Consider the following 24,737-nt stretch of genomic DNA (forward strand, 5'->3'; position numbering starts at 1 on the left):
GGGACCAGAGGATTTCATCCCCTAAATTCCTTAGACTCTAAATCCCAAACTCTTTCCCCCCTCTCTTTCCATGTATAATCTTGCAACCCCCCAACAAAAGAGCTTCCCATGGATCATTTGTTCATGAGTTTTCTTCCCCTTTCAGAGCCAAACAATTCTTCATGAACTTGATCCTTCACCATGCATCACCCTCAACTTCTCCCTCTCCGTGCAACAAATTGAACCAGTGGATTCCGTTCATGGCTTTATCCTTCCACCACCACCACCACCGGCACCACCACTGCCGCCGCCACCACCACCATTCTTCTTCCAACTCCATTGATCATGCTTGCAAGCAAGGAAACCTCAAGCAAGCCTTCAGGTCCCTTCCACTCCATTGGCCTCCTCATCAGCATGCCTACTCCTCCATTCTCGACCTCTGTGCTTCCGAAAAGGCCCCATTCCAGGGCCAGCAACTGCACTCCCACATCCTCAAGTCCACCGCCCTCCGCCGCCATGGATTCCTCTGCACGAAGCTCGTTTTCATGTACGGCAAATGTGGCCGTCTCCTAGACGCTGAGAAGCTGTTCGACGAAATGCCCCACCGGTCCATCTTCGCATGGAACGCCCTCATCGGTGCATATGCATCCACCAATCAGCAGTCTTTGGCTATCGGGAGCTACCGGGATATGCGCGCTGAGGGACTGCTGCCTGATGCTTGCACTCTCGCCTCAGTCCTCAAGGCCTGCGGCGCACTGGAAGATGTCTGTGTTGGGACTGAGGTTCATGGTTTGGCAATCAAAACTGGGCTTCACTTGACTGGATTTGTTTCCAATGCGCTCATTGCTATGTATGCAAAGTGCGGCCGGTTTGGTTCCGCGAGGCTACTGTTCGATCGAATGAGTGCGGAAACAGATGTAGTTTCTTGGAATTCAATGATATCTGCGTGTTTGAAAGATCAGCAGTTCTTTGAGGCACTGAATCTGTTCAGAGAGATGCAGAAAGTCGGTGTTTCGATGAACTCGTATACGGTCGTTGGTGTCCTCCAGGCTTGTGCCGAACTTTCACAATCTAAATTGGGCATGGAGATACATGCCTCTCTTTTGAAGAACACGAGGAAACTCGAGATTTACGAGAGTAATTCATTGGTGGTCCTTTATGCGAGATGTGGTCGAATTCACAATGCTATCCAGGTGTTTGAGGAAATGGATGAGAAAGATAATGTTTCATGGAATTCAATCCTCTCTGGTTATGTTCAAAATGGTTTGTATCAGGAATCGATCAAGTTTTTCAGTGATATTATTCAGTCAGGATTTGAGCCAGACCAGGTTTCTATCATAACTTGTGCTTCTGCTTCCGGGCGGCTAGGGAACTTCTCGATCGCCAAGCAAATTCATGCATATGCAATAAAACATGGTTTCAGTGTCGATTTACAGGTTGGAAACACATTGATCGACATGTACACAAAGTGCCAGTTTGTAAATTATGCGGCAAATGTCTTCCGCGAGTTGCATGGTAAAGATTGCATTTCATGGACGACGATGATAGCATGTTATGCTCAGAGTTCTTGCTACGATAAGGCTCTCGAGTTGTCTAGAGAAATGCAGAAAGATGGAACGAAGGTGGATTCGATGATGATTGGAAGCATACTGCAAGCTTGTAGTGGATTGCTATGTCTTTTCCTACTCAAGCAAGTCCATGCTTATGCTATTAGGCATCGGTTGCTGGATCATGTACTCGAGAACACGTTGGTAGATGTTTACGGAGAATGCGGGGAGGTAGATCATGCCCACCGTATTTTTCGAACGATGCAAGACAAAGATGTTGTTACTTGGACTAGTATGATCACTTGTTATGTTAACTCTGGCCTCCTAAACGAAGCTTTGCGATTGTTCGAGGACATGGTGGCTTCCAATGTTGAACCTGATGCGGTATCATTGATCAGTGTCCTTGCTGCAGTAGCAGGTTTATCCTCCTTCACGAAAGGCAAAGAAATCCATGGATTCACCTACCGAAGATGGATTGAAACTACAGGAACAATTGGGAGTTCATTGGTTGACATGTATGCCCGATGCGGAGACATAGAGAAGTCTACTAAAGTGTTCGACAGTGTTAGACGCAAAGACTTGATCCTATGGACGACGATGATTAACGCGAGCGGTTTGCATGGACGGGGCGAAGAAGCTATAGGTTTCTTTACGGGGTTGAATGAGATAGGCATAGTGCCTGATCATGTTGCCTTCTTGGCCCTTCTTTATGCTTGTAGCCATTCAGGGTTGATCGATGAGGGGAAGTACTATCTCGAAAAGATGATAAGTGAGTACGAGTTGGAACCGTGGCCAGAACATTACGCTTGTCTTGTTGATCTTCTCGGTCGATCCGGTAGGACAGAAGAAGCCTACGAGTTCATAAGATTGATGCCCGTGGAACCCACAGCTGCAGTTTGGTGTGCTCTCCTCGGTGCTTGTCGAGTTCACCAGAATCACGAGCTAGGCAGAATCGCAGCAGAGAAGCTCCTCGAATTGGAGCCCGACAATCCTGGCAATTACGTGCTAATTTCGAATGTCTTCGCGGCAATGGGGAATTGGAAAGATGCAAATCTAGCAAGAGGAATGATGAAAGGGAGAGGGTTGAAGAAAGACCCGGCGTGTAGTTGGATCGAAGTAGGGAGCAAGGTGCACACGTTCGTTGCAAGAGACGTTTCACATGAGGATTCAGTTTCAATCTATTCAAAGTTGGCAGAGATAACCGAAAAACTCAAGAAGGAAGGCGGGTATCGTGAGGACACTAGGTTTGTTTTGCACGATGTGACGGTAGACGAGAAAGTAAAGATGCTACAAGGGCATAGCGAAAGGCTTGCCATTGCTTTTGGAATGATGCATGTGCCAAAGGGAACCCCGATTCGGGTGAACAAGAATCTTCGAGTTTGTGGCGATTGCCATGAATTCACCAAACTTGTAACAAAGGTATATGGGCGAGAAATTATCGTGAGGGATGCCAATCGATTTCATCATTTCAAAGATGGATCTTGTTCTTGTAGAAATTTCTGGTGAGCTAAAACAGTGCATCTCAACAAGATCATTAATAAATAATTATCGACTTACATCATCGATACATGAGAACAACCTTCGATACCATAATTTACCGAGTGCATCCTTTGAGTTCGCTACCATTAGGAAGAAATCCATCCTTCGCCATGTTTGTAAGAGCATCCAACACAGCATCTATATTGCCATCCATGTGATTGACTTCGACAATAGCCTTTGATGTTTCGGCATCGGTTAGCAAACAACCGCCCAACAATCTTTGAATCACTTGATTCAATTCCTCATTCCTACTATGCTTCGAAAGAGCCCTAATGAGGGCAATTGCGGTAATTGCGTTCAGCTCAAACTCAGCCTGTATCATCTCCTCGTACAAGCTCATCGCCTTACTCACATTTCCCGCTCGACAGTGCCCATGGACGACGATATTATATGCAGTAGCATCTAGCTTCCAGTTCCTCTCTGACATAGATTCAAACACTTTATCAGCTTCATTCATCAAACCATTTGCACAAAAGCTTTTCAAGAGAGACAATACACTCTTGAACTCAGCTTTGCCACAGCACTCCATCAGTATGTCATACTCGATACAATCTGGAACAGATTCATCGTAGCACATTCGTAACAGGAGTCGTTTCGCTTCCTTAGTCCTAGCAACTTTGCGGAGGCCATTGATAAGCACACCGTAAGTCACCACATCCGGAAGTATTCCTTTCTTGATCATTTTGTCATGGAGGAGAACAGCCTTCTCGAGTTCTCCTTCCTTGCAGTGGCCATGAATCAGTGTGGTGTAGGTGAATTCATCCGGCCGTAAACCCAACCGCAACATCTGCCGAAAATGCTTCCATGCATCGTCGAGTCTTTTTGCTCCACAAAGGCCCCGAATAAGCGAAGAGTAAGTAATAGCATCCGGCATGATGCCCTTATCGAGCATCTCTTGATTCAACTGAAATGCCAAATCGATGTCTCCATTCCTACAGTGGCCATTCAATATTGTGCTGTAAGTAACTACATCCGGTGCTAAGCCGTATCGTTCCATATCTTCTCGAAGAATTTGCAAAGCTTCTTCTGTTCTTCCTAGCAAACAGTAACCATTTATCAGAGCATTGTAACTCACAATGGAAACTTGAATTCCCCTCTCCTGCATTTGATTCAGAAGCAACAAGGCATCATCCAAGAACCCTTTCTTGCAGAACCCGTCGATCAAAGTCGTGAAAGTGAACTCGTCGAGCTCAAGCCCTCGTTCTTTCATTCGACCGACGAGCTCCATGGCTCTTCTCATGTTGCCATCTTTACACATTGCATTCACCAATGAATTGTAGGTGACAACATTGGGTGCCACTCCCTTGTGAGCCATCTCTGCTTCCATTAACAGAGCTTGATGGAGGTCTCCTTCCCTGCAGTAGCCATTGACAATGGTGTTGTAGGTGATGGAATCAGGAGTCAACCCTTCTCTTGCCATGTCATCGAGCACGATCCTTGATTCCTTCGATCGCCCTTTGCGGCACAATCCATTGACAATTGAGTTGCAGGTGATTAAATTTGGCTTGAGCCCCTTCTCCTTCATTGTCCTCAGCAGGGACATGGCATCGTCGATCATCCCTGACTTGCACAAGCCATCGATGAGTGTGTTGTAGGTGACGACATTGGGCGAACACCCTGCGTGCACCATCTCGGGAAGCAAGTCGGATGCTCGGTGGAGTTCGCCACGGGAGCAGAAGCCTCTGATGAGGATGTTGTAGGTGTAGACGTTCCGGGAGACGTCGGAGCTTGCCATGTCGGCGAGGAAGTTGTCGATTGCTCGGAGAGGGGTTTGGCGTGACCGGAACATGGCGTCGAGGAGGGAGTTGAAAGAGAGGAGGGAAGGCGAAAAGCCGACGTTTTTGGTGAGGGCGAGAACGGAGAGGGCTTGAGGGATGAGGGAGAGGGAGGAGTAGGATCTTATGAGGAGGTCGAAGGCGACGGAGGGGGAGGTAGGGGCGGGGCGGAGGAGGGGAAGGGTGGAGGTGAGGGAGTGGAAGAGGGAGGGGGCTGGGAAGCGAGTGGCTAGCCGGCGAGCGAGGGAGAGAGCTGCGGGGAGGTGGCGGAGGCGGGAGAGGAGGTGGAGGGCCAGGGATTGCGGGCGGAGGGAGGAGGAGAAGAAGTGGAGGGGCGTGGCCCAGCGGAGGAAGGATAGGAGAACCAGGCGGTGAGGCTGGGCGAGGAGGAGGGTGTGGACGGCGGCATCGGGCGTGTAGGAGGCAGCGAGGGAGTCGAGGGAGACACGGCGACGGAGAAATTCGAGGGCCTTCTCGGCGAGGACGAGGTGATGAGAGGCGGTGGCCGCGGCGGCGATAGCGGGAGAGGCGGCGGCAGCCGCGGGGGAATCAGTCGAGGGACGGCGCGTCGCCGCCATAGGAGGAGGCGGAGGATTCCAAAGTTGAAGAAGGTGGAGAAGTGGGCCTTTGGGTTCAAGTTGCGAGCTAGTTGGGCCCAATCAGGACTTACGAAGTAATTTGGACCGGACCGGCCTCGATTGAGCCGGACCATTTCGACCTGATCAGCAATTATTTTGGAAAAAAAACTCTCCATATTAATAATTATTAAATTCAATGCCCAATTCACCATGTTGTTCGATAAACACACATCAAAGAATCACATGAAAAAATAAGGGAAAAAAAAAAAGAAATTCCAGATGCCAATTTAGTCGCAAACTAACTTACAAAGAATCAATGATTAATTTATCCATCTATCAAGATCAACATCTCGGTAGATCTGACGGTGGAGGAGGCAACTTTTGGCTCGGAAGGCACCCATCGAGTACCAACCAACCCATCTTCAAACCCCAAGTCAAATGGGTCTCTATGTGACAATGCATGAGCCACACTCCTGAAATTGTGATCGATTGTTTAAGAACATAATATTTTGTTCGGTTGTTTAACCGAGAATCAATACTAAATGTAACAAGAACTTTAAAATTGTTTACAAATTGAGCGAAAAAGGAGTGAGCTAACGTGGTTAACGATCAATGGTTAAAATTGTCAGAGTTCGTGGAGTTTAGGGTGTAAAATGAAATTTTTTGAAAATTCTTATAGATTTAGCAAATAGGTACCTTGATTTTCAGTAATTTCGAATTCGTACCTGGGTTGTCAGCTAGGAATCGAATGGCCACCCAACCGCCGGCTGGCACGGCGACGGTGTTCCTCTCCACCGGATCCACCAAGTTGAAACTCGCCGGATCGTTGGCCGGGTCGAAGTTTCCAGGGCCCTGCCCGACAACGAAGAAGTTGAATCCATGGAGGTGCAGCGGGTGGCTCTCCGCCACGAGAATGTTCGTGTCCTGCATCACCACCTCTACGCTGGTGTTGAAAGGCAGCACAGCCAGCCTCGTCCCGTTTCCCAACGCCATGTCGTTGCTCGGCGGCTCCCCGGTGTAGTCAAACGGCGCCGCCGGGAACGCGGGGAAGTCCTGCGTGTAGACCCCCCTCGACTGCCCGAAGTAGTGCGCCTGAAGCAGGGCAGTCGCCGGCGTCACGAAGGAGACGTTGTTGATCGCCGCAGCGAACATGGTGTCGTTGGTAGGCCCCTGGCACGTGGCGTTCGCCGGGCAGGGGAGGGTCCCCAGCCCCACCGTGAAGAAGAATCGCCTGTCGGTGTCGCCGCGGGGGACCCTCGCCGGGAACAGGGGAGTGGCCAGGCTGCGCAGCTTCCTGGCGAAGTTCGCTGCAAAGGAGGTGTCGTTGAAGGCCGGCAGGGTCGGCGCGCGGAAGGGGAGAGCCTTGTGGAAGGCGGCAGTTCGGAACTCGTACTTGAGCACACCGGCGACGGTGGTGTTGTCGTATGTGCCTCGGAAGGCGGTGGAGTAAGGCCGGGCCTCCATGAGGAAGGTGGCTTTGGAGTGGCTCCGCTTGGTGCGGAGGAGGAGGTTGGTCGTTTGGCCGGTTGAGATGAGGATGATGTCGGCGTCGAAGGGCTTGACATAGACGCCGTCGACATCGACGACGGTGAGATTGTGGTCGGCGACGCTGAAGAAGAGCTCGTCGTTGACAGCGGCGTTGATGAGGCGGAGCATGTACGTTTTCCCTGCCTCCACCTCCAACTTGAACGTATCTAAACATTTTTGGGGTTTAAAGGGTTTAAAGATTGTCGAGTTCAAAGGCCCACACATTCATCCATACATTCATACATGTACATACATACATACATAAATTGTCACGACTTGTTATCTTGAATGGTTAGACCTACAAAAATATGGAATCATCATATTAACGGCCCTAACAACGATCTCATATCATATATATAGAGGGAGGTTCAACAGGTTTATAAGTAACAAACGCATAGCAGGATATATGATGAAATTTTTAGGATTCAACTCTTATCCAATCTAAATAGGATATCATGCGCTTATTATCTATGCCAACCCCCGGAGATAGTTAGACTATATATATATATATATATATATATATATATATATATATATATATATATATATCGAATTACAAGGTTAAGGGTTAAGGGACACTCGTACGTACATATATGCATAGTACGTAATATACTAACATTGCCACTACTTAATTATTATCTCGAATGGTTTGACATACACAGATATAGTTAACGACATTAAGATCAATCTTCTATCAACTTAAAAATACACAATACGATTGGTTGATTTGTAATAGATATTCTAGCATATACAAATATTCTCTCGTTTAGCTAGAATTCTCAAATTGTGAGAGATATTTCGATAATATATGGTAGTTAATTATGAATTGATTTTTTTAACTAAAAGTTGTTACCCAAAATTAGATAGAAACTCTAGACCTCAATTCAACTCAAAACCTTAGTTCTGTTTTCTTTGATACCATGTTAAAGTTTGACGAGAGACATAATCGACATAATCCAAAAGCATTAGTTTAGACGATTAAACTAGAATTTTACTCTCTTTAGCATTGGTACTTAAGGTCTTAATTGATACCTTGAGTTGAGCAATTGTAGAGGGGACCGGGTAGGCCATTAATGGTGTAGGCATCCGAAATATTAGGGCCTCCTCCGATTTGTAGAGCTTCACTAATGATGGCCTCTATGTCGGCCTTCCACCACTCCCCTAAATAATAAAGAACCCTAACTTATAAATTTCTCCAAGTAAATTATTATTAACATGTGCTCAAACATTTTAGATCAATAGTTATAACGAAGAAACACAATTAGCATGCGTACCCAAGATGATAGGGACTTCCTTGTAGGGTTTGGGGAAAGGATAGGGCACCCCGATCTTTGGGAGAATGATAAGAGGACCGTAGAGGGTAGCTCTAAGCCACGAGATATGGGCATGCCAAAAAAAGGTGCCTCTTTGCCCTATAATGGTGAAGTCATACACATAGGTTTGCCCAGTTTGGATCGGGCACTGAGTCACATAGGCTGGTCCGTCGGCCCACCCACTCCTTAGTTGTCGAATACCATGCCTGAGACATATCAAAAAATTGATGGATCAACTAACTCATTGTCTCAAGAACAATTGGTGCCCATACCAGTGAAGGGTGATGTTGTACGAGACATGGTTGGTGACTTTGACAACAACCCGATCGCCTTCCCTCACGATGAGCTTTGGCCCCGGAAATTGTCCATTCACCGTCACAATGCTCTTGGTGTTGCAAAGCCGAGTCACTTTGGCCATTTGTACCTGCAATGGAACACACATAGATATAATGCATGACCAATGCACATATTAAACGACCTAAATAAGAATAGACAAGTACATTAAACTCGAAGTGCCTGATTTGCTGGGCTACTATGGCACTTGGAACGACAATAAGCATTACGTATGAGACAATTAGAAAGGGAAGAGAGGGAGGAAGAAGAGAGGAAGCCATGGATGTGACCTTGAAGTGTGTTGTGGAGTTAAAAGAGTTAGATAGATCCACACTATATAAATGAGACTTTTGTTAGGTGGATATGAGGTCCACTAAGTTTTTAAGTGTAAGCAAATTAAAGTAGCTAATAGAAACAAAAGATTAGTTTCTATAGAAGATTCTAAGATCGTCGTTATCACGTTTATAACTTATAAAATCTTTAGCATTATTTTAAAGAATCAAGTTAAGTCATTATCTCTAGACTAACTTAGGTCATCATTGATCTCGATTAGAGTGCAAATTGTTGCTCAGGTTGTAAAATTATAAAAAAATTTCGTATTAAAAATACATGAGAAAAATTATAAGTGTATAAAGAAAATATATCTTCATTGATACGATTTTTTTTTTTTTTTGAGTAAAATCCAAAAATAAAAATCATGAAAGTTTAAGTTTAAAGTGAACAATAGTATATCATTATAGAAATATCTAAATTTCTTCTACCTAACAATTGCATGGATGATAGATTTTAAATTTGAACAACCATTTCCATTAGATATATGTTTGTGATGGTAAGTTTTGCCTTCAATGCAATCATGATATGATAATTTTCATATATCAATCTTTGATATAGACATACCATTAATGGTCAGCTTTTGTGACCACAAGCTCAATCGATTGATGATAGTAACTTGACGAGCACAAAACCTACTTTTGGGGGCGGCCATTCAACACAATATTAATACATTGGATGTTATCCAATAGTCAACACATTTCGACCTACTTTTGTATGTGTAGATATAGTTAGATATGTCAAAACGGGGCAATCAGGCCGGTCATGGCTTGGGCCCGATCGACCCATTTTCAACTCTTCACGAGTCGAATGCTAGTAAACCAAGTTGAAGATTAGCATCATGGTAGTTTAGAATTCAAACTCCACACAAAGTTAACATGGACAAAGCTAATTAGAAATTAAAACAGTTTATATGAATGCCATTAGTCAAGTGTAATACATTTATCTTAACGCTATAGACTAAAAGCTATAAGATGAATGAAAAAAATCATGCTAAGAATAGCTAGAATTTATAGAAGATAATGACATTATCCACCAAGAATAAAATTTTATCCTCGGATAACGACTAGTGAAGACACCTTCCATAGGCTGCGAGCGTCTTCCATGAAGCATTAAAGGCGCCTTCCAGCCCATGGAAGGCGCCTTCTAGCCCATGGAAGGCGCCTTCCACAAGGCAGACCAGGCCGGTCTTCTTCACGTGGCTGATGCTTCTGTTATACGGAGTTGAGCTCACTCGAACTTAACTCCGACCTTCTCCTCGAGCATACTTCCTTCTTGGCTTCTCATCCCTCGAATGACATGCACGTCATTCTCGTCTATCGGTGTACTCTTTCACAGTACCTCATCTCTCGGATGTACCGAGTCCATCAACTCCTTTTCTGTGTCATCCTTCTTGCTAGCTACGTCTTCCACTTGACTTCTTGTATTCCTAAGTTCCTGCACACTTAGACACAAGGATCAAATACACAGGACCTAACTTAATTTGGTTGGTTACATCAAAACTACCACGAGGTATTTATAATTTTTTCTTTTTTGATATGCATTAACCCAAGTTAAAGTTAGAGTTAAATAAAATGTAATAACATGATTTTTTTAAGTGAATTGCAATCATTACAAAAAGTTGTAATACAATGAAGTTAAGTACAATGATAAAAATTCTAAAATGTTGTTCCTAACTCCCTCTCAGTTTGCACGTATTTCTCCTCTTTGATCATATAAAATAAAGAAAAAAATAAAATAATTAATTAAACAATTTTACAATAATTTTCTAGGAGTACATTATTACTAGTCGATTAATATTTTTCAGAAATAATTGTTAAAAATATTCAATTTCTACTAAATAATCTTCTATTTTGATAAAAAGAAAATAATTTAAAAATTACTTTCCAATTTAGAAAAATCCTATAATTTTTTTTATCAAACTTAAATAAAATAATATTTATCAGTAAAAAAATCACAATAACACATTATATAATAAAAAAGAATGAATTTATTTCCATTGAACAACCTAATTTTAAAACATATATTTTAAAAAATATATTTTCAACTCTAATAATAGAGCTAATTTTCCTGGATAAGTAAAACATCATATTTTATCATAGAAAAATAAAAATTTTCAAAAATATGTCTTCAAAATAATTTTAAAATTTTTAAAATATTATTTTCATAAATAATTTTATATAAAATAACTTAATGATTTTTTTTTTAAAAAATCTATTTTTAGATCAAATCATCAGATAGCATAATAAAAATTTCCAACTCGAATAAGAACATTAGATATTTAAATAATTTGTTTAAACAATGTGAAAAAGCACATTAGATTTTAAAACATGCATAAGATCAATATAAATTATACTAAGCATGATTTGAAAATATAATATAAATTATTTCTACTAAATGAATCAGGAATTTTGATAGAACATAATTTCTAGGGATTATTCTAATTTGACTTCTATGGTTCCTGATATACCAATTGAGTCATCTGTAATTTCTAAAATTTTGTAAATCTTTTAAAGTTGAACATGTATAGTCATTTTTTAAATATTCTATATGTTCTTTTAATTTATCATTTTCATTTTTGAGTTTATCAAACAATTCTAATGGACATACATTAGCTAATTTTCTTTTCAAATCAATATTTTCCTTCTTTTAATTATTATTCTTAAATTTTAGTTTACATAAAGATTTAATCATTAATTGACGAGGTGATAAGGAGGGGCCCGTCCTGCGGGGGATAGCTACCACGGTAGAGGTCAGAGTCAAGGCAGTCAACGCTCAGATATCATCGGTCAGTTGGGCGATCAGGTCAACGATCAGATATCATCGACCGATCGGACGATCATGCCCCGACCGGAAGGAGAAGGTTCCGGTCCAATTCCGCCTTTGACACGGGGAGGTGTCAAATGACCGACGCTCAATGGAGTATTGGACGTCGGACGGAGGAGGAGATGATATGCAAGAGTCGGGCCGAGCAGCTGCCCCGCTCGGCCAGGCGCCAGGACTTGACATTGGCAAAGCGGAACTTCGGCCGAGCAAACGTGACACAAGCACAAGGGAGTTCCGGCCAAGCGGACGCGGCACATGCAATGAAGTCCCGACCGAGCGAGTGGTACACAGGACCAACGAAGTCCTGGCTGAGCGGCTATTCCTCTCGGCCTAGCAGCAGACCCCTTGTGTTATCCATCGACATCTTTTTGAGAGTTAGTGTCGTTGACACTGAGCATGGTCAACCATAAGATTGTATGGCGGAAGCTTCCACTGTCACATTAGAGATATGCTCGGCCTATTAAGATATTGTGTCAGGGACACTTTACTGACAAGTTTTTTCAGGGGAAACTTTGGAAAGCATGCTCACCTTGAGGAGCATGCATATGCGCTACAGGAGCTCTATATAAAGGGGAATCCAAGCATCGACGGAGGTACGTAATAGATACTATTCATGCTACACTGTTCATTCTTGTTGTTGCTCCGTCTTCTACATCATCATCGGTGGCTGAGTTGAGCATCAGAAGGCCAATGCTGGGGACCCCTTCCTTGGCTCGACACTGATGTTATCTGTGTTGCATGGTGGAGCAGAGTCTACAGGTGATCAGCGGGAGTGCCACATCCCTAGCTTTTCATCTCATTGACTTTCGGACACGATCATATTTGGCGCCGTCTATGGGAACTTAACCTACATCCGAGTTGAGAAGATGGAGGGCGTCGGATGACTCACCACTGTGACGCTCACCAAGGAGGAGCTCTACATGCTTGTGCAAGCTCGAGCGGTGAAGATGTTTGAGCAGCAGCAACAGCAGGCACTAGCCGATCGACAAGTGCAGCAGCCGGCGACATCAGCAGCAGGAGGGCGAGTGGGATTAGAAGACTGATCATAACAAGTTTCCATATGGTGGCAAAACAGAGGGTCGACCGATATACAGGGGGAAGCACCGCCCGCACCTATCCCCTTTCACCGTGCCTTATTCCAACCCCCTCAGAAATAGCCCAGGCAAACCATGAATGAGGTTCATCCTTGAACGGCTCTCTCGTTCGGGATGTGCGAAAAGGAAAGGTGCCCAGAAGCCACGCTTCGCCAAACGGATCAACCTGCAGTTCTCTCAGGAGATCTTGTGTGACCCTCTACCCATGCATTATACCCCACCGACGATCGAGGAATACAATGGAATGACCGACCCAGATGATCATCTGGATAAGTTTGATAACACTGCCACACTGCACCAGTACATAGATGGGGTGAAATGCCAAGTCTTTCTCACTACTCTCTTCGGCACGGCGCAGCGTGATGATGTATTTAGTTGGCGCTATATTTTGATTGGAATTGTTTGGTTTTAGAGTTTATTTTGAATGAGAAATTGATTTGTGAGCTAAATTTTGTTAAAGCAAGATATATCTTGAGCTAATCCAATTTGTTATTTTTAATTCATGATTTTTGCTTAATATATTTTGCTATTTGGTGTAGGTGAAGGTTTTGAACATATTGGCTAAATTTGGGTACACTCAAGTAACTAGTTTAGATCCAAACTCGACTCGCATCGAGCATTGTTGAACTGATTGGATTGAATGAAGCTGCTGCACCAAACACTTTTGAACCCGAGTTGGACCCAAGCTAATTGAACCAAAACTAGAGGAGTTCAAAAACCCAGCTCGACACGATGAACAGTGGCTTGCGCTACTGTTCACCGTGCCACCACCTTCTTCTCGAGAGCACGGGAGCCAAGCTCCATTTCACATCTAGATTTGAGGTGAAATTTCTTCATCGACGGTGAGCTTTGGACAATCTAGCTACCGACGATCAAAGGACAGGACGTGATTCTAAGGGTGTTCCCCGAATTGCGATCTGGAGATTCGCGAGTGTCATATGCGCACAGTTTCGAGGGTGTTCTCCGATCTGTTGCTGTTATCATCTTACTGAAGTGTCTGTGGAGTTTTCCCAGTTCTTCCGAGTCTATTTCATCTTCGCTTCTGACTCGCGATTCCAGAATTGATCTAGACAAGCGATTTCGCTAGATCTCCTCTGTTTTTCAAATGTTGGCGAATTAAGGCGATCGCGAGCTTGTAGGGGCGTTCTTTGCAAGCTATGTACATCATCTGAATAAGTTAGGAGTTTAAATCTTCACCATTGATTGCTCGAAGGGCTTTCCCAGAAGCAACTCAGTGTGCAGAGGGAAGGAACAAATCAACGATCTGAGTTTGTGGAATGTTCTTTTAAACCTAGATTCTAGATTTGTATTGTTGATCTTGAACTTAGAACTGCTTTCTTGCCAATTTAATCCAACCCAATCTGAATTCTCTAATTTCTAGTAACTGTAATTAGGATTTGTCACTGTTTTTTTTCCATTTAGTTCTTAGCATTTCAATTATGCAATTATGTTACATTTTTGTTTTGGATAGTTAGTTTATGCAATTCAACATTCCATTTTCTTATAGCAAATGCTACTTTCAATTTGAATTCTCAATTCTATTTACAAGATCTGTTTTCAGTTACTTTTCCAAGGTTGATATAAAATTCCATCAGTTAGTTTAGTTGGTTAGGTAATTCCAAGTTGTGATTAATCCGAATTAGAGTTAAGAGTTAATTTCGATTCTTAGGAAGCTCAATTTCTGAATTCTGTAGTTTAGTTTTACTACGTTAAGTGCAACTTAGTTCATCTTTAGTAATACTAGTTCTACTTTTGCCTAGGTTTGAATCATGTGATAAGTTAGCTGCCGTAAGTTTGTTTGCTTGTGGCTGAATTGATGTAGTGAAGCTATTGGTTTAAGTAAATTTAATTTCTGCAGTAGAATGAAAATATATCTCAGTGAACTTCATTTCCATTGGGAAACTCCAAAAAGTATATAACATCTTAATCATTCACACATTACCTAGTTCATTTGGAAGAATTACGACTTGGGACCTATGCTACATCTATTTCCTTGATTTAATTTGGGTTTTCAATATTAATTAATTTGACATACCACACGATAAGTAAAATGGTCAACATCACAGCACTAGTTCCGAAGATTGCCGGACGGATCAATACGTAGTTTCAAGGACTTCCAAGCTGCATTCCAACATCATTTTGCCAGCAGCCGATGCTATCGGAAGACGAGAGTCAGCCTTTTTGCCCTGAAGCAAGGATCGAAAGAAGCGTTCCGAGCCTACATCAGGCGTTTCAATCAAGTGGCCATGGATATCCCCTCGGTGTCATCCGAGATGATGATGAACGCCTTCACTCAAGGGTTGGTTGAAGAACTTCCGGTCGCTCATCAGGAAGCTACCTAGGGACTTTGACCACTTGCTCAGGAAGGCTAATAAATACATAAATGTGGAAGAAGCCCAGACAACGAGAAAGAAGGAAACGTCGGTCGAGCCCGCGTCGACGCCCAAGTGGTGATCGTCGAACAGCCACCAACCGCCCAAAGGGCTAAGGGCAGAGGGATCAAGGCCACACCCGAAAGCCAGGATACATGTTGTGCAGCATGTGGCCTCCAGTCGGCAGAAGATGACAAGAGACAAGGTATGGACGCCAATGTTCTGTTCTTTTCACCAGTCGACAACGCACAACATGCGCGACTACTACGATCTGACACTGATCGACATCCAACTGGCACCGAGAGGATACTGTTGGATCGTGAAACGTCGATAGAGGGGGGGTGAATATCGATTCGAAAAACAACGAGTATAAATGTAGCGGAATACGAAAATTGAACACAGTGGATTTACTTCGTTCGGAGCTTGTGACGACTCCTACTCGAAGGCCCGTACTCCGTGAGTACTTTCGTTGGGTAATTCACTAGCAATTCGAAATATAGATTACAAGTTAAGTACAATATTGCTAATAAGGAAAAATTACTGACAATAAAAAGACTTAGAACAAAAAGGAAAAGTTTGTCGGAGATCGCAGCGCAGCAGGAGCACAAGGAAGTAGATTCTTCGTTCTGAGAGTTATGTTCTTGAAGCTTGCTCACCCCCTCCTTTTATAGCCCTTTGGAAGGGTCTCCAGAGCTTATCAGATCCCAAAAATTCGGATCAGATGAGGAGAGTTCGAATCTGGCTGATCCGAGTCGTCTCCAACTACTTGTTTGACACAGTCATCTTCCGAAGGTCATAACTTTTGACTCCGAACTCGGAATCAAGCTCTGTCAGTTGCTATGCGTGCAAAATTTGAAGCTCTACATTTGTATCTACAAAATAGAGTTAGAAAAATATATGTATAGACATTTTATATAGATTTATGAGTTAGGTCCTGTCTTCCCGAGACCAGAACCTAGTCAGGGTCTCAATTTAGGGATCCAAAATGGACCTAAACTGGACCGACGCCTACTGTCCCTTAACTGGGATGCGTCCTCACAGTCACTCTCCTCCAGTGACTTACCTTTACTTACCTGCCATACATTCAGTCAGCCCTTCGACCCGTCTGGACTTTGTGCCAGCTATCCGGTCAGCCCGTCGACCTAGCTGGACTTCGTGCCAAGCGTCCGGTCAGCCCGTCGACCCGCTTGGACTTCGTGCCAGCTATCTGGTCAGCCCGTCGACCTAGCTGGACTTCTCGCCAAGCGTCCGGTCAGCCCGTCGACCCGCTTGGACTTCGTGCCAGACATTCGATCAGCCCGTCGACCTGTCTGGACTTAGCCTGCATACTCGATCAAAGCATTAGATAACGACAAACCTAACTTAACCTATTTGTCATTCATCAAAACCTGGGTTAAATCGTTAGTGCTAACCGCACCAACAATCTCCCCCTTTTTGATGGAATGACAACCTGGTTAAGTTAGTGAAAACATATGCAAGAAAAAAATAAGTAACAACATGCATTTATGTGGTTTTTAAGTTAATTTGTATTTTTAGTTTGGTTGAGCTAACTTAACCACCTAACCCTCCCCCTTTGGCATTCATCAAAAGTAAGCATGGATTAAGTAAGCATAAATACATACCTCAGACAAAGTAAGAAATAATGTCAAGTTAATCTGGAGGAGTTTAAAACATAGATTATTTTGCTTTTATTTCTTAAATCTTTGAAAAAAAACTAAGTCTTGAAAGATAGATGATTTATAACTTTGTAATTTTGGAAGATAGCTAATTTTTCAAGTATAGTTTTTAAGGTCAAAGTTAAAAATTCAAGTTTTCAAACATAAGTTTTTAAAATCAAAAATCCAAAACTAAGTTTGAAAAATTTATTTTTCAAAACTAATTGAAATTTATTTTTCAACACTAAGTTTGTAAAAGATTCAATTTTCAAAATTAAGGAAAATGATTTTCAAAAGCTTAGTTTGTAAACTTAAGTTTTGAAAAATCTAATTTCCACAATTTTCAATAACAAAGTAATTTTTAAAACTAATTTTTGTAAACTTTAACTTTCAAATCAAATTATCAAAATTAAGTAAAATCAAATTTTAAGAACTAGATTTTTAAATTCAATTTTCAAAACTAAGTTAAATCTAATTTTCAAAATCAATTTTCAATAAAAAGTAAAACTCAATTCTTAAAAACAACTTAGTTTTATAAGAGTTAGTTTTCAAAAATAGGTTTAAGAAATTTTTAAGAAAACATTTTTCAAACACAAATTTTAAAATATTTTAAATAAAGGGAAAATTTTAATTAATTCCTCCCCCTGAACCTGACATAAAATTTTGAAAATATTTGCTAAAAATATTCAAAGTAGATTTTTTTTTTTTTAAAAAAAAATTAAGGTAGAATTTTCTAGAGATATTTTAAAGAGAAGATTAAAAAATAACACTTAAGGAGATAATTAAAAAATAAACCTCCCCCTGAATTTGATACCCCTTTAATTTATTAATCCTCCTTATTTATTACTCTCCCTTAATATAATGCTAAGGTTTGAGTGTGTTAAATTTCAAGCCCCAACACATTTGTCTACCTAAGTGTTCTAGGGGATTTGGTAACATTTTTATTATTTATATATTTATCTCTGTATCCTTGATATAATTGTTTATTTGAGTTTGATTAATTAATAATTAATATTAGATTCAGGCGCTTAAGCTTCAGTTTAAGGTTTAATAAGATAAACTTTATTAAATCAAAAATAGTTGGCCATTATCAATAATTTATTGATTAATTTTTACATGATTTAATAATTTAATACTTAATAAAATAATTTAAATTTCATATTAATTGATTGAGTTGGTCAATGAAAGTGTTAGTTATAATTATTTTTTTTATTTACTTTCTTTTAAGTGGGATTAATTTAGTTTGAAGTTAGCATGAAGTTAAAATTATTAGACACAGTTAAGTAAGGTTTAATTCAAGTCAATTTTAGTTCTCAAATGAAGTTAAACTTAAACAGTTAAATTCTACTTATTAATCACATAATTAAGTTTAAATTAAGTTTAAAGTTAAAGTTAACGGAATTTAAGTTTTTAAGTTAGGTGTCTAAATTTTAAATGAATTTAAAAGAATTATTATTATTATTATTATTAAGGGATTTTTAACAGGATTTCAAAAACAGTGTTTAAAAGGATTTTAAAATGATATTTATAATTATTTAATGACAATTAACATACGTTCAATTCAGTTTTGATTTTAGATTTAAATTAATATCAGTGATTAATTTAGGTTTAAGTTTTAAGTTTAAGTTAAATTTTTAAATTTTAATTGTAATTTCAATATTAAGTTTTAATTTAAGTTTCAATTTTCAGTTAGGTTAAATTAAGTTTAAAAATAATTTTAAGATTAAAATAATGTTTAAGGTAAAAAAAAGTTTAAAATCTAAATAATAATTTTTAAAGTTTAAATAATCAATAAGAATAAATTTTTTTTAAGTTAACAAAATTTTATTAAAGTGAAAAATAATATTAAGAAGAATTTTTCAAAATGATTTATAAAAGATTTAATTTTTAAAAGACTTCTTTTTTTTTCAAACTGATTTTTGAAAGAGTTTAAAAGTAATTTTTAAAATGGTTTTTAAAAGAATTTTTAAATAGTTTTAAAATAATTTTTAAATGATTTTTAAAAGTTTTTTTTAAAAAAAAAAATTAAAAGAGTTTTTTAAAAATAATTTTTAAAATAAGTTTTAAAATAATTTTTAAAAGGATTTTTAAAAGAGTTTTTAAATAATTTTTAAAAGAATTTTTAAAATAAATTTTAAAAGAGTTTTAAAATAATTTTTAAAAGGATTTTTAAAAGAGTTTTTAAATAATTTTCAGAAACAATTTTTATAATAATTTTTAAAAGGATTTTTAAAAGAGTTTTAAAATAATTTTTAAAAGAGTTCTAAAAGAGTTTTAAAATAATTTTTAAAATAATTTTTCAATAATTTCAAAAGAGATTTTAAAATAATTTTTAAAAATGATTTTAAAAGAGTTTTTTAAAATAATTTTTAAGAGTTTTTTAAAATGATTTTTAAAAGAATTTATTTTTAAAATAATTTTTGAAAGTATTTTTAAAAGTGTTTTTTAAAAGGATTTTTAAAATAGTTTTTAAAAATATTTTAAAAATAATTTTTAAATAGTTTTTAAAATTATTTTTAAAAGGATTTTTAAAATAGTTTTTTTTAAAAGATTTTTAAAATAATTTTTAAAATAGTTTTTAAAAGGATTTTTAAAATAGTTTTTAAAAGGATTTTAAAAATAGTTTTTAAAAGGATTTTTAAAATAGTTTAAAAGATTTTTAAATTAATTTCAAAAATAGTTTTTAAAAGTATTTTTAAAATTGTTTTTTTTTGAAAAGGTTTTTAAAATAATTTTTAAATAGTTTTTAAAAGTATTTTTAAAATAGTTTTTTTTTAAAATAAGATTTTTAAAATAATTTTTAAATAGTTTTTAAAAGTATTATTAAAAGGATTTTTAAAATAGTTATTTTTTAAAAAGATTTTTAAAATAATTTTTAAAATAGTTTTTTTTTAAAAAAAGATTTATAAAATAATTTTTAAAATAGTTTTTAAAAATATTTTTGAAAGGATTTTAAAAATAGTTTTTTTTAAAAAAAAGATTTCTAAAATAAATTTTAATTAGTTTTTAAAATTATAGAAGGTTTTTTAAATAATTTTTTTTTAAAAAAAAATTTTAAATAATTTTTAAATAGTTTTTTAAAAGTATTTTAAAAGGATTTTTAAAATTTTTTTTTTAAAAAAAGATTTTTAAAATAGTTTTTAAAAGTATTTTAAAAATAGATTAAATGATTTTTAAAATAATTTCAAAAATAATTTTTAAAAGGATTTTTAAATGCATTTTAAAATAATTTTTAAAAGGATTTTTAAAATAATTTTTAAAATAGTTTTTAAAATAGTTTTTTTTAAAAAAAGAATTTTTAAAAGATTTTTTTTTAAAATTAATTTTTAAAATGATTTTTTAAATAGTTTTTAAAAGGATTTTTAAAATAGTTTTTTTTTAAAGATTTTTAAAATAATTTTTAAAATAGTTTTTAAAAGTATTTTTAAAATAGTGTTTTTTTAAAAAAGATTTTTAAAATAATTTTTAAATAGTTTTTAAAAGTATTTTTAAAAGGATTTTTAAAATAGTTTTTTTTTTAAAAAAAATTTTTAAAATAATTTTTAAATAGTTTTTAAAAGTATTTTTAAAATAGTTTTTTTAAATGGTTTTTAAAATAATTTTAAAATAGTTTTTAAAAGGATTTTTAAAAAGTTTTTTTTAAAAGATTTTTAAAATAGTTTTTAAATGGATTTTTAAAATAGTTTTTAAAAGGATTTTTAAAAGGATTTTTAAAAGCATTTTAAAATAATTTTTAAAGGATTTTTAAAATGATTTTTAAAATAGTTTTTGAAAGGATTTTTTTTAAAAATTAAATTTTAAAATAATTTTTTTTAAAAAGAATTTTTAAAAGATTTTTTTTTAAAATTAATTTTTAAAAGGATTTTTTAAATGATTTTTAAAATAGTTTTTAAAAGAATTTTTAAAAGGTTTGTAAAATGATTTTTTTTTAAAGAAAATAATTTCTTTTAAGTTAAATTTTTTTTTAAACTAATTTTTTATTAAAAATATTTTTAAAATAATTTAATTTTTATTTTAACTTTATTTTAATTTTAATTTTACTTTAATTTTAAATTAATTGTAATTTTAATTTTAATTTAATTTTCTCTAATTTTAATTTAATTTTAAGTCCTTTGTCATCTCACCTGATCTAAATTATCAATCAGGGAATCCTATTATTTTATGAGATGAATTAGATTTCATTTTAGGGTTTGGTTTAACTTTGTGTTAGATTCAGGTTTAGCTTTGGATCTAACAAATATGCATTCTTTGGATAAACTTCTGGGCTATGGTGAGTCACTTGGACATCATTAGAGTAACCATGCCTTCGAGGTTTTTCAAATAGTCCTATCCACTGGATTTAGTACAAAACCTTGGTCTAACTGGTTATGATCCATAAAGGGCAGCTTCGGTCAGTTCCACTTAGCCAAATGCACCAGGTCGAAGTCATATCTTCCTAGACATGCATAGACTAAGCTTCCCTAACGTACTATCATCCAAGACTTCACCAGTACCGTTGGTCAAGTTAAACTATTATCCCTTTTGAACTAGTCATAATTACCCTGCCAGGTACATTAGTTATTTGTTACCCTATTGGGTAAGTTAGTTTTGGAGGTGCCAGCTATTCTGGAGCCTCCCCTAAATTATTGATTTTCCTTTTAAGAATTTTTTTTTATTTTAATTTTTAATTTAGATTTAAGTTTTTAATTTTGAATTAATTAAATTGGTCAAATTATCCTTCTTTAAGAGAGTGTATTTAATATTTAAATTTTCTTTCAATTTTAATTTTATTAAGTTAATTGAATTGTCTTTATTTAATGGATTATCGATTGAGTTTTTATTAATTTTTAAATTTGAATTAATTAAATTATATTTCTTTAAAGGTTTATCTTTTAATCTTTTATTAATCGTTAATTTTAAATTTTTTAGATTATCTTTGTTTAATATGTTATCTTTAACATTTAATTCTAAATTTGTTAAATTTATTTTTGATTTTATCAGAGTGTTTGAGTTTATCCTTATATTTTCTTTACCTTTTAAGTTGATATAACTAGTGGAATTTATTAGATAAGTTTTATCTTTAATATTTAATTTTTTGTTAAGAGTTTGAATAAGACTTTCTAGATTAATATTGTCTAGATTAAATAATTTATTAATTTTATCTAGATCAATATTGACCTTGTCATCTTTTTTGTTTGAATTTTCAAATTTTTTAGGTTTAAATTCGAATTTTTAGATTTATTAATTATTTTCAGATTTTCTGTATTTTCTAAACTAATTATATTTGTTTTATCAGAAAATATCCTAGGGGTATTTTCTGTATTTTCTGAATTAATTATATTTGTTTTATCAGAAAATATCCTAGGGGTATTTTTGCAAGTATTGTCATGTACACTATTTTCACATATACTTTCAGACATATCCAAATTAACATGCACATATTTTAAACTACTACTAGCAAGAGTGTTTTGGTAAATATTACTAACCTTAGCACAACCCCTAATTCAGCAGGTTTCTCCGTTGGATCTGACTCGAGTTCAGATTCAATTTTGGCTTGATCATCTGACTCCAACAACTTCTCGTGAAGCTTGATCAACTGGGTCCAAAGCTCACACGCATTCTTGCACTTTTCTAGTCTGCTTAAAACATTGTTAGGTAAAACACTACAAATAATTTTACTTACATTTTTGTTCAGTTCCGAGTCCTGAGAGGGTTTTCTCAATATTAGCACGTAATCGAAATCTAAGCTTCCTAAGAAGCATTCCATTAATCGCTTTCAGTAGTTGAAATCTTGATCGTATGGTGGTGGTTCGTGAGGGTTCCGTCCTTCTAGAAGAGTCATTGAATGCTGAAGATGGAAAACTAAAAAATGGTGCCAAGACGTGGTCTTGGATTAGCAGTGCGGGAAGAAAGAAGAGTAATGAAAAAGAGTTAAATCAGTGTTGCACCAATTTAGTTTTAATTACGAATTTTTTTTTCAAAAAGGTAATAATACCAGTTTGAAGTTATGCGAAAAACTGAAAGCCGGAAAAAAAATTAAAAGAAATGTTTCTCCCCCTGTCTGATTGGTGGTTGCACCAAATCAGAGCGGTACCTGCTCTAATACCACTTGTTGGATCGTGAAACGTTGATAGAGGGGGGGGGGGTGAATATCGATTCGAAAAACAATGAGTATAAATGCAGCGGAATAAGAAAATTGAACACAGTGGATTTACTTTGTTCGAAGCCTGTAACGACTCCTACTCGAAGGCCCGTACTCCGTGAGTACTTTCGTTGGGCAATTCACTAGCAATTCGAAATATAGATTACAAGTTAAGTACAATATTGCTAATAAGGAAAAATTACCGACAATAAAAAGACTTAGAACAGAAAGGAAAAGCTTGTCGGAGATCACAACGCAGCAGGAGCACAAGGAAGCAAATTCTTCGTTCTGAGAGTTGTGTTCTTGAAGCTTGCTCACCCCCTCCTTTTATAGCCCTTTGGAGGGGTCTCCAGAGCTTATCAGATCCCAAAAATTCGGATCAGATGAGGAGAGTTCGAATCTGGCTGATCCGAGTCGTCTCCAACTACTTGTTTGACACAGTCATCTTCCGAAGGTCATAACTTTTGACTCCGAACTCGGAATCAAGCTCTGTCAGTTGCTATGCGTGCAAAATTTGAAGCTCTACATTTGTATCTACAAAATAGAGTTAGAAAAATATATGTATAGACATTTTATATAGATTTATGAGTTAGGTCCTGTCTTCCCGAGACCAGAACGTAGTCAGGGTCTCAATTTAGGGATCCAAAATGGACCTAAACTGGACCGACGCCTACTGCCCCTTAACTGGGATGCGTCCTCACAGTCACTCTCCTCCAGTGACTTACCTTTACTTACCTTCCAGACGTTCGGTCAGCCCTTCGACCCGTCTGGACTTTGTGCCAGCTATCTGGTCAGCCCGTTGACCTAGCTGGACTTCGTGCCAAGCGTCCGGTCAGCCCGTCGACCCGCTTGGACTTTGTGCCAGCTATCTGGTCAGCCCGTCGACCTAGCTGGACTTCTCGCCAAGCGTCCGGTCAGCCCGTCGACCCGCTTGGACTTCGTGCCAGACATTCGGTCAGCCCGTCGACCTGTCTGGACTTAGCCTGCATACTCGATCAAAGCATTAGATAACGACAAACCTAACTTAACCTATTTGTCATTCATCAAAACCTGGGTTAAATCGTTAGTGCTAACCGCACCAACAGATACTGTCACCGATCTCCAACTCCCGATCAGCAACATAGACAGCGATCTACCAGGCGGCAAGAGGAAGAAAGAAGGGTGCCCGAGCGGCACCATCAGCAACAGTGGAGGGATAACACTGATCTTTCCCGAGTCCCAACTGAGCGAAATAGACCCTCTGCTTGGGAAGAAGAAAACAAAAGCAACGCCGCTCGAGTAGAAATATGCATGATCACCGGTGGGCTGACTGGTGGTGACTCCAACAGAGCCAGGAAGTCGTACGCTTGGCGACTGCAGATCCACGCTGTGGGATGCAGCAGGGAGAAGGTAGAAGGGCCCGAGATCAGCTTCGGTCCCAGCAATTTGGAGGAAGTGGAGATCCCTCACGATGATGCGTTGATCATCCGTGCCGTAATTGCTAGTTACACTATTCACCAAACTTTTGTTGATATAGGGAGTTCGATGAACATCATCTTCAAGAAGGCGTTCGATCAATTACAAATCGATCGAAATGAGTTGCTGCGCATGGTGACCCCTCTTTATGGTTTCACGGGCAATGAAGTACTGCCACTATCGTGGTGGACGCACAATTGACCTACAATGTCATCTTGGGCCGACCATCCCTCAATGAATTTCGGACAGTGGTGTCTACATATAGCCAAAAGATCAAGTTCCCTGTGGACGAT

The 24,737-nt window shown here is 37.7% G+C and overlaps 3 protein-coding genes across 4 annotated transcripts in view; 1 reads left to right on the forward strand and 2 right to left on the reverse strand.

Annotated features, from left to right (window-relative positions):
- Window positions 1-40: 40 nt before the first annotated feature.
- On the forward strand, window positions 41-3,089 carry LOC122023526 (pentatricopeptide repeat-containing protein At3g63370, chloroplastic-like). The gene has a single exon (XM_042581660.1). The coding sequence runs from the start codon at window positions 162-164 to the stop codon at window positions 3,030-3,032; it is 2,871 nt and encodes a 956-aa protein (XP_042437594.1). The 5' UTR covers window positions 41-161; the 3' UTR covers window positions 3,033-3,089.
- Window positions 2,968-5,453, reverse strand: LOC122023527 (pentatricopeptide repeat-containing protein At5g39710-like). The gene has a single exon (XM_042581661.1). The coding sequence runs from the start codon at window positions 5,416-5,418 to the stop codon at window positions 3,121-3,123; it is 2,298 nt and encodes a 765-aa protein (XP_042437595.1). The 5' UTR covers window positions 5,419-5,453; the 3' UTR covers window positions 2,968-3,120.
- Window positions 5,454-5,630: 177 nt separating this feature from the next.
- The window catches only part of LOC122025354 (laccase-4-like), a 33,364-nt gene continuing 14,257 nt past the window's right edge, over window positions 5,631-24,737 (reverse strand). Inside the window, exons 1-6 of one of the 2 annotated variants that reach the window (XM_042584159.1) lie at window positions 8,759-8,872; window positions 8,531-8,682; window positions 8,220-8,464; window positions 7,978-8,106; window positions 6,144-7,112; window positions 5,631-5,891 (exon numbers count right to left, since the gene is read on the reverse strand). In XM_042584159.1, coding sequence (XP_042440093.1) covers window positions 5,761-5,891; window positions 6,144-7,112; window positions 7,978-8,106; window positions 8,220-8,464; window positions 8,531-8,682; window positions 8,759-8,872 — 1,740 coding nt within the window. In that variant the 3' untranslated portion in view covers window positions 5,631-5,760. Of the gene's footprint in view, window positions 5,892-6,143; window positions 7,113-7,977; window positions 8,107-8,219; window positions 8,465-8,530; window positions 8,683-8,758; window positions 8,873-24,737 lie in introns of those variants that run through there. The other variant, XM_042584158.1, reaches the window with a different exon arrangement.

Source organism: Zingiber officinale, chromosome 9B (genome assembly GCF_018446385.1).
Source record: "Zingiber officinale cultivar Zhangliang chromosome 9B, Zo_v1.1, whole genome shotgun sequence".
NCBI lineage: Eukaryota > Viridiplantae > Streptophyta > Magnoliopsida > Zingiberales > Zingiberaceae > Zingiber > Zingiber officinale.